The sequence below is a fragment of the Cyprinus carpio genome, chromosome A24 (genome assembly GCF_018340385.1).
Source record: "Cyprinus carpio isolate SPL01 chromosome A24, ASM1834038v1, whole genome shotgun sequence".
Lineage (NCBI taxonomy): Eukaryota > Metazoa > Chordata > Actinopteri > Cypriniformes > Cyprinidae > Cyprinus > Cyprinus carpio.
The window spans coordinates 8,919,981-8,933,537 of record NC_056595.1 but is presented as its reverse complement, the minus strand read 5'-3'; the positions used below and the strand labels follow the sequence as shown (position 1 = coordinate 8,933,537).

General features: G+C 35.2%; 1 protein-coding gene across 4 annotated transcripts in view; it reads left to right on the top strand.

Moving 5' to 3' along the window:
• The first annotated feature begins 5,610 nt into the window (after window positions 1-5,610).
• Window positions 5,611-13,557, top strand: part of mak (male germ cell-associated kinase) — a 37,121-nt gene continuing 29,174 nt past the window's right edge. For 2 of the 4 annotated variants that reach the window (XM_042714152.1, XM_042714149.1), the window contains exons 1-2: window positions 8,955-9,140; window positions 12,868-13,099. In XM_042714152.1, the coding sequence (XP_042570086.1) occupies window positions 12,999-13,099 (101 nt within the window). In that variant the 5' untranslated portion in view covers window positions 8,955-9,140; window positions 12,868-12,998. Of the gene's footprint in view, window positions 5,777-8,954; window positions 9,141-12,867; window positions 13,100-13,557 lie in introns of those variants that run through there. The other 2 variants (XM_042714150.1, XM_042714151.1) reach the window with 2 other exon arrangements.

Genomic DNA, 13,557 nt, shown 5'->3' with positions numbered 1-13,557 from the left:
AATCAATTCTGGTAGTACCACTCAGCTTCGGTGTGCCTTGCAATAAATCAAACACACTGAACAAAAATAAAACATTAATAACTGATAATAATTGTTTAAAAAAATAAAACCTGATAACTCCAAAAAGATTTGAGGATGAATGTAACAGGATTGAAAATGGCTGACAGCCTTTGCTATTTTTTTTTTTTTTCTATAGCACATTAGTTATAGACAATATTCAGATTTTGTTTAATAACAGAATCAAAATGCGTTTGGCCATTACAAGTAAACATTAAACACAGTATACAAAGGGTTGAAAAGAAAGTGCGCGGACAAAGACAACAAAACAAAACATATAAATCATTTTGGAAAAATAGTAATCAAAGATACATACAATCGACACTTATAATTTTACAGCAGAATATTAGATTACTTCTGACTAGTTAAAAAAAAAAAAAAAAAAAATTAAATTAAAACCCTATTCAAAATTTCCTGCCTATATGTACCTTAGCTTTTCATCAGATTTGGTTTACCAAACAAACATCATTTTAAAAAAATGGGTTTCAGTGATAAATTGCCCCTCTGTAATGACCTCCAGTGTGTGCCCCTGCCTTCAGGCTGCGCTGATGTTTAGCGTTCTAGGTTAATGAGGGGGAACAAAGATCAACAAGCAGAAGCTGCCCAACATAAACATACAGGGGAAAGTATTTAGTGCAAACTATGAGCCCAACAAGGCTGAGTGCAGTCAACGGCCCCAAATTCTGCTCTTTGTAATCTGATGCGTACTATAAACACATCACACCCACTCACACTCACACTTATAATCGATGGACAGTGTAAAACTCAACAAGAGCACACCTGGCTGTCAGGTTTAGCACAATCAGGTGTGTTTCGGGGAGTCAGAGGTTTGGGGTGCTGTTTGATTTATGATCAGGTGACAATTTAAAAATATTACATGGAAAGTTGGTATTGTTGTAAAGCAAGTGCATCTGATTATCTTGATAAATAGAATTTATTATTATTATTATTATTATTATTATTATTATTATTATTATTATTTTAAATAGCATGTTTACAAAATAAATAAATAAATAAATAAAAATTCTGGAAAATCTTCTACATCTATTTTATTTATTTTTATGGACAGCCATTGTGTGTCTGTGTGTGTGTGTGTGTGTGTGTGTGTGTGTGTCATGTGTGGGACGGTTACCGCATTACCCAGCAATTACCGCGGTCACCGTGTACAGCGGGTCTGCACAAAAAAAAAAAAAAAAAAAAATTGAAAAAAAAAAAGAAAAAAAAAAAAAAGATTGCCGCAATCTGAATTTGCCTTCGGCCGACATTCAACAGAATTTCGGGAGAACAGAATTTTCAAATGAGCATTAATGATCCAGTTTAATCTATATTAATTCCAAGATCAGTGAGATTACTCTAGATTAAAAAAAAAATGTATCTAGCAAAATTCTAATAGGCTAATAGCATTCATTTGTATTGATTTTAGTGCCTAGAGTACCTGTGATATGTTTGTAGCATATATATGAATTCATTTCATTTTAACTAAAGGCATAAAAATACATCATGAGGGAAAGCCAAAAAAATAGCAGGACTCAGTTTTAATTGGCCACGCGTGCTATTTCTTTTCTCTACAGTGGTTGCGGCAGCCGCCAATTGGCATTGACCCTTCAATCGAAATATTTTATTATGTCCTAACAATATTTATTTAAACACTCTATATTATAAATATTATTTATATTATTTATTTATATTAATATTTTTACACCATTCTTACCTATAATATCTCGTGTGCGCTGTGGATCTCAGTGTGGTAAGGCTCCATTTAATTTATAACGCCATGCTAGTTAATTTAACAAAGTGTCGCTGATCACAATACCGTCATTGTGTTTTAAACTATAATATATTTATATTTTATCTTATTTCTAAATATTTGGCCCTTATTTATAAGTAAAAACCCACCAATAGTGTGAGCAGCAGCGAAGCAGAGACATTGATTATAAATATTATTAAAGTTTAATTATCGCCTTGAACACACATGAGAACCTAAAGCGCACACGAGGATATAGGCTAAGTTAATTATAAATATGTGCTATATCCCTAAACTAATATTTATATTCATTATAGAGTTTTTAAATAGATTAATTGTAGCCTATATGTCTACATCATTTATATCACCTAGGCTATATGCCTTCGTTATTAAATAGCCTTCATTAACCAGAGAAAAAAAACGCAACACGTCAATATAGCCAGGAGAGTAAAACAACAAATCATCCTAATTCATGTATTTCTAAGTAGTTGCTGTACACTGCTAAAAAAAAGAACATGTAAACCCCATAGCACTGTCGTGTTCTGACAAGGTCACTTTAAGGGACAAATGTACTGTTGTGCAATGGAAACTAGAAGTATTTTTAGTTTTTCAGAAACTGTTTTTTAAGTTATGTTGACGTCTTCAGGGCCCTTTATGACAAAGACTGTTTTTAGCAAAATGTATTTCTTATTCTAAATGTTAAAATAATAAATTTTAAAAAAACGTGTTCATATAATTGCCTCTGGCGCGCAAAGTCCGTTATAATTCGTATTGTTGCCACAGAGATCACGTGGACGACTGTTCCTGCAATCTAGTAAGCCCTGGATTCCCACGCAGACCATAAATCACCTTCTGCTTTCCAAGTAAAAATAATTTGTAGATACGTGTGTTCAGTTTACTTTTCACAAAAATTGTTTTCTAGCAAAAAAATATGTTTATTCTATGTGAAATAATCAATGTTAAAATAAACGTCATGCTAAATTGCTAAACGACGCGTACTGCCCATCGATCAGGTTTAATAGAAATTAATTAAAAAAATATGAAAAATAAACATGCAGGGGGTAATTTATTAATGATCAATACGATTAAATAAAAATGTGTTTGTTTTTTGTTTTTTATGATGCCTTTTCAATTTTCAATTGCATTTTTCAAGATCGCCCCAAAAAATAATGAAGGCTGGGGGGGGGGGGGGGGTAAATTTGTTTGTTACCACATAATGTTTTCATATAAGAAAAATTTTATTTCACCAGGCCTAGTGTTTTCAGTTTTTTGTCAAATAATGTCAACACATTCTCACCTAAGGCTTAACTTTTACCATTCAGTTCAAAAAACACCACATTTTATTTTCACAAGCATATATCCCCAATCACAATTTCACACCAATCACTACATTCCCAACCAAACATTAACCTCACCTAACATCTTCAACCAATATCAAATTACATGCCACACACCTTATTGAAACTGTTGTGAAATGGAAACTTTTATTTATTTTTAGTTTTTATGATTTATATATTACCACCATTTTATGAACTATAGACAATTTTAACTTAAATTCAAATCTTTTTTTGAAAATTAAAATTTTAATCAATTTATAAATCAAAAATATGTGTAGATACTTTACTTTTCCTTTTTGTTCCTCAACTATTTATATTATTTTAAGATGTTAAACTCAAATATAGATAAATATGTGTAGAACCCCTTTTTGTTCCTCACTAAAACTGCCAAATCCTATATAGACAATAAAAATGTTGAAGTACAGAACATTTAACATTTCACATAGATTGTAGTACTGCAGGATATATATACACCTTTCTATACAGTTCTCTAAATATATTTCCCTTCTTATTCTGATTTGTTAAAATCCCAAAAAAAAAAAAAATTTTAGTTCCTTTAAGAATATCACTGACTGCATGCCTTGCCATGTAGAGCATGGAGGGTACAAATGTCATCGTCAGGTCACTTTGTGTGTGTGGCTCCAACACTGAATGTGGAAATAGAGGTGGCAGAGTAAAGTACTCCCCTATGAAACTTAATCCAAACATCTGCAGGATATCCCCCTTTACTGTGATGCTAAATGAATTTCTGTGCAAACCAAATCTTGTTTGAATTTCTTCATGACAGATGGATTACTCTTGCACTTTTTTATGTATTTTTTGTTCTTTGTATCACTGACCTGGGATTATCAGGTTATGAAAAGCCACAGATTGATACACAAAATTAATTTGAAGTAATCTATCAAATTATTATGACATAATTAGACAAATATCTAAAGACTTGTTTTCAGCAAAAATTTAATTGTAAAATGATTTATAGTAAGTTCAAATGATAACCTACAAATAATCTTTTTTGTAGGTAAAACAGACCTCCATCATAACACAGGAAATCACCACTGCATAATGAAAAATAACACATAACAGCTCTGTTGGCTTACAAAATGAAAATCATTGTCATACTGGTGCTGTAGTTACTGCTACTAATAGGGTGTGTTTTGTTTTGGGTGAGGCCTAGGCCACACAAAACCCTTCCGATTAAAATGCAAAAACAAAGAACAGTAACTACCACAATGTTGACATATGACATCTTCTACCTCACTGCCCATCCGGCCTGACCTTCATAGACCTGTATCAAACAGTATGGCCCACTGGCTTTCACCTGCTCATATTCATATAATTTTGGTGTAAACACTTCTGCAGTGGGACAGCACTTTGACCTCTGTGACTGTTAAGAGTGTTTGACTTGCGTTCAGGTCTTTCGATCAGTGTACCTGTGTATCCTGACTATGATAAGTAACACACACACACACACACACACACACACACACACACACATGCACGTTTACTTATCTAAATGGGGTCACTTTTATTGTTTTAATGTACAGATAGTTATACATTTTATAACCCTACCCTTAAGAGAAAACTTTATACATTTTTACAATAAATAAATAAATAAATAAATAAATAAATAAATAAATAAATAAATAAATAATCATTATACCAGTTTTACAAACAAGGGAGGTTTTTAGAGATTTTGTCAGGTTTTGCTCACATTTGGGTACAAATTTAGGACATCTTACTAAGGACACTTTTTATTTTTTATAACTCTTTAAAAAACAGTTAGCCTAACTTCTTCAGCTGCTCTGACAGGCCAATTTAAGAACTTTTCAAAATGTATAAGATTTTAGCTTCTGACATATGTGACTTGTATGAACCTGTATTTTGTTTTTTTGCTTTATATGCAATATTAAGGCAGAACACAGACATTAAGAAATAATAGTTACAGCAATAGTAGGTTGCAACAGGAAAAAAGTTATTTTGATATTCTTTTTGTTTTTCAAGACACCAACAAAAACACTACAGTACTTTCATAAACAACTGTTTGTCACTATGCACTGCAAAATTGAGGCTAATGAGGTCACTGTTTACATCACTTCATTTTGAGATCCTAATTTAATCTAACATTTAATAGCTTTTAAAATACTGTACACTTAAGTTAATCACGTGAACCTCTAAAACTATCATATTTATATCGAGACAAAATATTGATGTTGGGTAACAGGCCTATTACTATATTTAGATACATTTTAGATGGAAAAAAAATAATCATGTAATAACATTTAATTTTTTTTTTTTTTGGCATTTTCTTTTACACAAATTATGATTCTCCATTTTCAATATAAATACATTTTTGGTCTAGTTTGAACTGGAAAAGGCTGATTACCCCTTGGCTGCTAGTTGGTCAAACTAGTCTTAACATGGTGAATGTTTATGCAACTGGAGTGAGCAGATTGCGCCACCTGTCGGTGAAACAGCTCGGGAAATCACGGGACGAGAGTAAAAAGTTATTTTTGACGTGAGAACATAGTCTGGACTATTTTTGATTGTTCCTGGTTAGGTAGAGTCTGGTATTTGAGAGCTGTGGCGTGTTTTCATTTACAAGATGTTGGATTTTTAATTTGCTATCAGCCAACTTGAGGTATGGACCGTGTTTGGAAATTCATGTACAACAGATAAGACCTTTGCACACATCAACTTTCACATGACGAAATCCTACGATCTTACTGAACATTGCTTGGTTTTGTTAATATATATATATATATATATATATATATATATATATATATATATATATATATATATATATATATATATATATATATATATATATATAGTATTTACATTTTTAGCTATATGTAGCTATATTTGTATTGGTTATGTGATGTCTGAATCCATTTCAGATGTATAGCTAATAACTGTTTTTCCCAAAGACAAGTTATAGTAGCTGAAAAGTATTTAAAATTAGTGATGGGACGATTGATACCGAGACTCAGATGCAGTTTCCAAAGCACTATTGTATCACACACTGCTGGTGTTTGTATCGAAAAGACAATATTACGTGATTGATGATGTTTGAAGCCAAGTCTGCGGTTTTTCCGCGGATTTGGGCTACTTTAACACTATTGCCGCGGGTTGTTTTCATGTCCACGGGTTGATGCGACCCCAATAACGTGATATTTAGTCCCAAAAATGCGAATTTTACCAGGGGAATCCTGCCACAAAACGTGTATTGTATCCCCCAGACGTGAAACGATGGTGCGTTGAACACCCTGTTCTGATGACGCAAGAATTGTAAGTATGGCAGCTGAGAAGGCCATAATTTGTGTTCTTTTTGAAGAATATTCGGAGCCTGATGAAATCGGTACCTGTTTAATTCCGCAAAATACGCTCGATGTTACAGTCACTGCCCTTGCCATCCAGAGTAAAAGAGAACATCCCAATCGTTAAGGGATTTGTGGAAACTGTGGTTCCTTATTATTGTGATCTAACATTTGCCTCGCATTTCTGGATGAAAAGACAAACATTTCAGGTGAAGGATAGGCTAATCCTCTCCATGTCGTTCAAACTGGAAACCGTAACAAAATGTTGCGCACCGGTTTGAGCTTGAACTTGCCCCAGGTTGGGCACCCCTGTTGTAGATTAATAGTGAGAGCTGCCTGTGTATGACCAGCACTAAGGGGCCAATGTTTTGCCAATGAGCAAAATCTCAGAGCTGCGCTGGCAGCCTGCTGGGGGCCCTTAGGCTAGCCGTAAGTGGGCCTGTAAAGGGCCAGTGCAGGCTTGTTTGCTGGGCTGCTTGTGGAGGGCAAACATCCTGCAGATTTTAGTAATGAAGGGAAATTGAGGCTCTCTGAACCGTTTGAGGCTTTCATGAAATTGTGCCCAAAAATGGTTCATTACCAGGGGGGCAGGGTTTCATATTTTATTGAAGCTTCCCCGGGTGCCGCCATTGATTAGCGGACCCCCACCTGCTGTTAGCATTCCCTTGACTCCCATTCATTTTGGCGTCACTTTGAAAGCGAATAACTTTACATCTGAGGTGTTTAAAGACTCCATTTGTCCATTAATTATTTCTAAAGAAACACAAACATGTATAAAAGGCTCCATTACCTTGTATCTTACGTTATGGCCCAGTAGAAGCAGTTTTTGTAAAAATAGGCTAACGATTGCGTCATAACCTGCGAATCTCTGTAGAGACAGGAGGAGAAGCTCGTAGGCAATCTTTTACTGTCTATGAGGCAATCGGGGGATTGTGATTATGCAAAATGACAAAATAATTAATCAGAATACTTACCAAAATTTGCTCCTGTTCACGCTCGCCGTCTCAGCAAGATTCTGTGGGTGATTCAGATTTCTCTTGGCACAGCTATTAGAAGACTTACAATTGTCAGATAGGTTGCTCACATCACATCTACGTCATCAAGCTCAGTTTGAGTCTGCAGTACAGTCGACCCCCAGGAAGTGCGTGCTTCTAATTGACTTCACTTGTCTCCGTTGAATCCAATGGGGTCGCTGTGTCCATTTCTTTTACTGTCTTTGTTCATTACTCGAAGCTTTTAACACAGTGCGCATTGGCGACATCTGGTGGTCAGACTTGGTTTCTCCACCAAATCTAACAAAACATCGCGGAGCAGAGGATGGTTTGAAAAAGATTTTAATCTACCAACTCGTGTCATATGTAGTCCGGTCAACGGATTCACATATTGATCAATAATATAAAATATACAAGTGTGTGATTACAATTAATAATTGAGTAGTAGCAAAAATGTTTTGGGTGAACTGTTTGGGGTCTCTGAGACCGCAGCTATAGAACATGATAAAATGCAATAGAGGTGTGACATTCAGTTTCTGTCTGGTGTTGAGGTTATTCTAATGTATTCTACTGAATCCCAAATAAGTATAGACACACACACACAACCAAGTCAATGTAAAGTCAAACACAAGAGTCATGCGAAGCGCCGATTCTTTCAAACCAGCTGTCCCGACCTTCCGATACTGCATTCGAAGCTTCAAACTTCATCAATTACTCATAGTCATTTCGATACAAGCATCAGCACAATGTGTGATACAATATTGCTTTGAAAACTGCACCGGAGCCTCGGTTTCAACCGTCCCATTACTAGATCTGGAAGTTTATAGTGAGTCTGAACACCTTCAGTAGTTGGTTCAGGTGTGTTTAATTAGGGTTGGTGCAGTGGGATCCATGAACAGGTTTGGACACCCTTGGGGCCTTTTCTATGTACGTCGATAACTCAGTTAGCTGGAATTGATTGTTGACGATTTGGCATGATCTTGGATTATTTGGTTCTTCGAAGCTCATCCTGGACTTGCTGTCATAGCAACAGGTCTGTAACCTGTTCAGGAGCAGACTTATTAAATGTAAACAGGATTAGATTGAATCTTTTTAAGTGGAATTGATATTTAAAATCTATACCATTTACCCTATAAATCGGGGGACAATCATTTAAAATTATAATAATTAAAAAAATTAGTTTGAAGAACCAGAATGGTCAGAGATCAGTTATCATGATTAGAAGATCTGGCATCTTTCAAATCATCTCAGATGTATTAAGCGAGGTACGAAGAACGGGCCCCAGGTATAGAAACAAGGCGACATTTAATTACCTACATTACAAAATGTAATATCCAACTTTGGTTAAGTACACTGGGTGTATAAAAAAATACATAAAATTATTATTACTTTTAAATGAGACCCTGTTGTTATGCTGCATGAAAAACGCGAATATAAATTCAGAGTCAGCAGCAGAACTGAAGGGGTTAAAAAATTGAACAACAAGCCCCATGAACCTTCGCGCATCCACGTGACTCTTGACTTCCGGCTGCTGCTGTGTGTTGTTAGCTGTAGCGAGTGTCGGTTGCCAGGGTGAGGATGGATCACACCTCTTTAAAAGAGAGATAAACTCACGTAGTATCTCTCTCAAACACATCTGTCATATCTACACACAGGCAACGATTATCAGGGAGGAGTGCCATCAAAACGGGTGAGTCTGCGGAGCAAAACTGCGCGGAAGATTATGTGAATGCGCAAAACATTTACAGTCAACCCAAAAGAGTCAAATGACAACACATTTCAGATTAATAAATATATATTATTAATCTGAATAATAATAATGATATATAAATAATAATAAATGACTTAACTCTAACGGCTTATTAAACGTCTTTGTGTTGCAATACTAATAAATAATCCCGAGGGTTGTCAGATAATGCTGGTAATGTTTAACGTTAAATGCAGTCTCGAGACACTCGTAAATTAGTGTTTCTATTAACATTTTATGCTTGTATATAGGTTGATTTTCTGCCCCCATGTTAATTCACACGTGTTCAGCTTACTGAGTGACCTTGAGCAGCATCTTAACTCCATGTGTCCTCTGTAGATCCACTAATGCTTCTTAAACCAGATTACTGACAGATCTGTTTTGTGAACCTTTATTTTTCCCATACGGAATGCTTTTCACGTCATGAATTTGTGCATAATAATGTGCTGGGATTTAAAGTAGTGCAGTGGTGATAGATGTGTTTTTTTTCTGTTTGCTGTTTATATATATATATATATATGGATTGACTTGAATTATGTGATATAATCTTTACCCTGAACCTAAAGTGTTGCCCTGCGCTGGTCAAAAGTCTCCTTGTATGTGAAGGTCTTTTATGAAATTGAATCTCATGAGCCTGGTTTCACAGTTCGGGCTTAGACTAAACCAGGTTTAGCCCATAGTTCAATTAGGACATTTAAGTATCTTTTATAAACGTTTCTGCTGTGCATCTTGAGACAAAACAATGGCACTGATACATTTTAAGATATGTCAATGCAAGTTTCTTCCAACTGAAACAGCTCAGATATGCATTTTAGTTTGGGACTAGGCTTAAGCCTTATCTGTGAAACCAGGGGAATAAGTCTTTGAAGAACATGAATAAGATCAACCCTGTTATGTTTTGGGTATATAAACTGAAGCCTCTTTTTGGGTATTAGAACCATTAAGCATTGTGACCATTAACGTTCCATTAAGTTTTTCCACTGTGACGTTGTTTTCAACATAATTGAACATATTTTACCCCCAGTTTGCATTACTGTAGTTCTACACACACGCACACACACACATTCATGTTAAAATCTACAATCTATTTAAAACCATGTTAATTACTAACTAACTATATAACTAACTAAATAAATAAATGAATAAGTCTTAATTGTCCTAACACAGGCTTAATGTTCAATGTCATCTTTTCTTATGATTTTGGTTACATAATTTATACATAATTTACATGAGGTTCACCCAGTTTGCATGAAGATATTTCCACAGAGCATTTTTTAGGGCCCGAGCTCCGTGGTGCGAGGACCCTCTTGGAATTGCTCCGTTTCTTCTTCTTCTTCTTTTACTTCTTCTTCCCCGTCTCATTCTCATTCTCATTCTCTTCCAAATGAATCGCATTTTTGAGGGCCTAAACATGCTCCAGTCCTCACGAAACTTTGCACATGCGTCAGAACTGGTGAAAATTTAAATTAGATATAGGTTTCAGAAGTGGGTGTGGCAAAATGGTTCAATAGAGCCACCTGTAAAATTTCAACAGAGTGCGCCTCGAGCTACGTTTTACGTTGAAAATTCGGTACACGTGTAACACACCATTACATACAAAAATGTCTCTTGGTAGAAAATCAAAAACCCAACAGGAAGTACGTTATTTTGTATTTCCTGTACGATTTTTGTGCAGTTTTTGCCAGTTCCATGCCTCGTACTTTGACGAACTCCTCCTATAGTTTTAATCGGATCATCTTCAAATTTGGTGAGGGTCATCATAAGACCTTTGTGACATTAAATTGGGAAGATCTTGAGTTTTCGTCAAGGGGCGTGTCCCTGGCGGCCTGACAAATTTTGATGTTTTGCCATGAAACAGGAAGTTGCTGTAACTCAGGCAAGCAATGTCCGAGCTGCCTCAAACTTCACACGTTTGATAGGTGTTCTCTCCTAAACAAACGCCCATGCCCAAATTCCGTTATAGTCACAGTGCCACCTGCTAGCAACAGAAAGTGACATGGTTAACACTGTTATGGACTCCTAGGAACCTATTAAAAAGCATCAACAAGTGTTAAATAGGCTGGCAACATGCTAGAAATATTCTCAAACATGCTAGCAACACTTAGCTAAGTGCTAAAGCAGGCTACTAATGCAATGAAAAAGGAAGTTGCTGTAACTCAGGCTAGCAATGTCTGATCTGCCCCAAACTTAACATGTTTGACAAGAGTCCTGTCCTAAACACATCAACATGCTCGTATTCGATTATAGTCATAGCGCCACCTGCAGGCAACAGGAAGTGTCATGTTTAACACTGTTATGGACTCCTAGCAACATATTAAAAAGTGTCAGCAAGTGCTAAATACACTGGCAGCATGCTAGAAACATACTAAAACATGCTAGCAACACTAAGCTAAGTGTTGAAGCATGCTATTAATGCAGGGAAACAGAGCATTACTGTAACTTGTGCATACAATGTACAATCTGCCACAAACTTCACAAGTTTGATTAGAGTCCTGGCCTGAAGATATCTACATGCTCATATTTAGTTATTGTTATAGCACAACCTGCTGGCAACAGGAAGTAACATGTTTTACACTGTTATGCACTATTAGCAACACAGTAAAATGTGCCATTGTGTGCTAAACATGCTAGAAATATTCTCAAACATGCTAGGAACACTTACTAAATGCTAAAGCATGCTATTAATCCTATGAAACAGGAAGTTGTAGCTTATGCATACAATGCCCAACCTGCCTTAAACTTCACACGTTTTATAAGAGTCCTGGCCTTAACAGATCTTAAGGCCAATATTTCAGTTATAATCATAGTGCCACCTGTTGGCAGCAGGAAATTTGGCATTATTTGGCAATATTTACCATTTTATAAGCATATTGCACATTCGCTGTTCTCCTATGGCCACCGGGTGGCGGTGAGCCCGGGTGTGAGGGCCCTTTCATCGCTGCTTGCAGCTTTAATTTAAACAGATTTTTTACTTAAAAAAAATACCTAAACCGGTAGTATTAAACAGTCTTTTTTTTTTTTTTAATTTTACTTTCGGTTAACATTTAATATATACCCCGTATAGTATTAACTTTTAGAGATCTCATTATTGACTACGTGGATAGCTGTCCTGTTGTGTTACATTCTGTATTCCATTTCAAAATATTTTAGACAACATTTAACTAGTTATGAAGCTTTCATGATCTTATATTAAATGAGAAACAACAAGGAGTATTTGTCAGATACACATTGCTTTATACAATAGTATAAATTTTAAAGTTGGAATTAAATCAAAATTGACCCTATTTGTTTTGTTGCTGATCTTATTGTTAACTTTATTTTTTTTGTAATTTTTTTTTTTTTGACTTTGGAATCTTAAATTCAAAAATGTCATAACTTGCTTAATGCAGTAGTAAAAACTTCCCTTTCATAGAGAGTTTACATTGTTTAAAAAGTCAGTGGATACATTATTTGTAAACTCAATTAATAAACAAACTATATGCAAACTGTGCACATGTATTTTCAAATTAATTACATGAATACTAGTTCTTCAAATTAATTTGCCATCAGATATATTTTGAAGCATTGATTAATGTCAATTAAATTAGATTTAAGCAACATGATACAGTACTGTTACTCAGTAGACACTGTAAACAGTGCATTGTGTTCTATTTTCTGTATTTGTTTCCAGTGCCAACAGTGGGATGGAGTGGTGTTCACTGCTTCACTTCCCTTAAGCTCATCTACAGGACAGATATGATCAGGTGATCTGAGAGGAGAGACGTCCATCTGTCAGTACTGTTTCACTGGGTGAGAGTGAAGATGAACCGTTACACAACACTCAAGCAGCTGGGTGATGGGACCTACGGCAGTGTTCTGATGGGGAAAAGCAATGAGTCTGGAGAGCTAGTGGCCATCAAGAGGTGCGTCAAACCATTAAGCTGTGTTCAAAACCAAAGGCATCTTTCTTGCTCCTCAGCCCATCAGTGCCTTAGGCTAATTGTCACTTTGACTTTAATGAAGGCACCTTCTAAAGAAACTTCATTTAAAGCAAATTCATATATGCTTTAAATGGTTGTCAGTTAAAATAATCATGCAGTCTTTTTTTTTGTTAACAACTGTTTATTGAAATTTTCTTCTGGGAACAGTAGTATAAAACAAAAAGCAACTGTGCAAATTTAGAACACATTTCAAAACGTCCCACCCCCGGTAGACTTAAAAAAAAAAAATAAAAAAAAAAAAATAAATAAAAGAAACAATAATAATAAAGAAAAATTAAGTAATATTAATACATAAATAACAATAAAATAATTTTTACAAAGATTTTAGAAAAGATGACACAACCTTAAAAGCTGAAATCCATAAATTTACAGTTTTTACA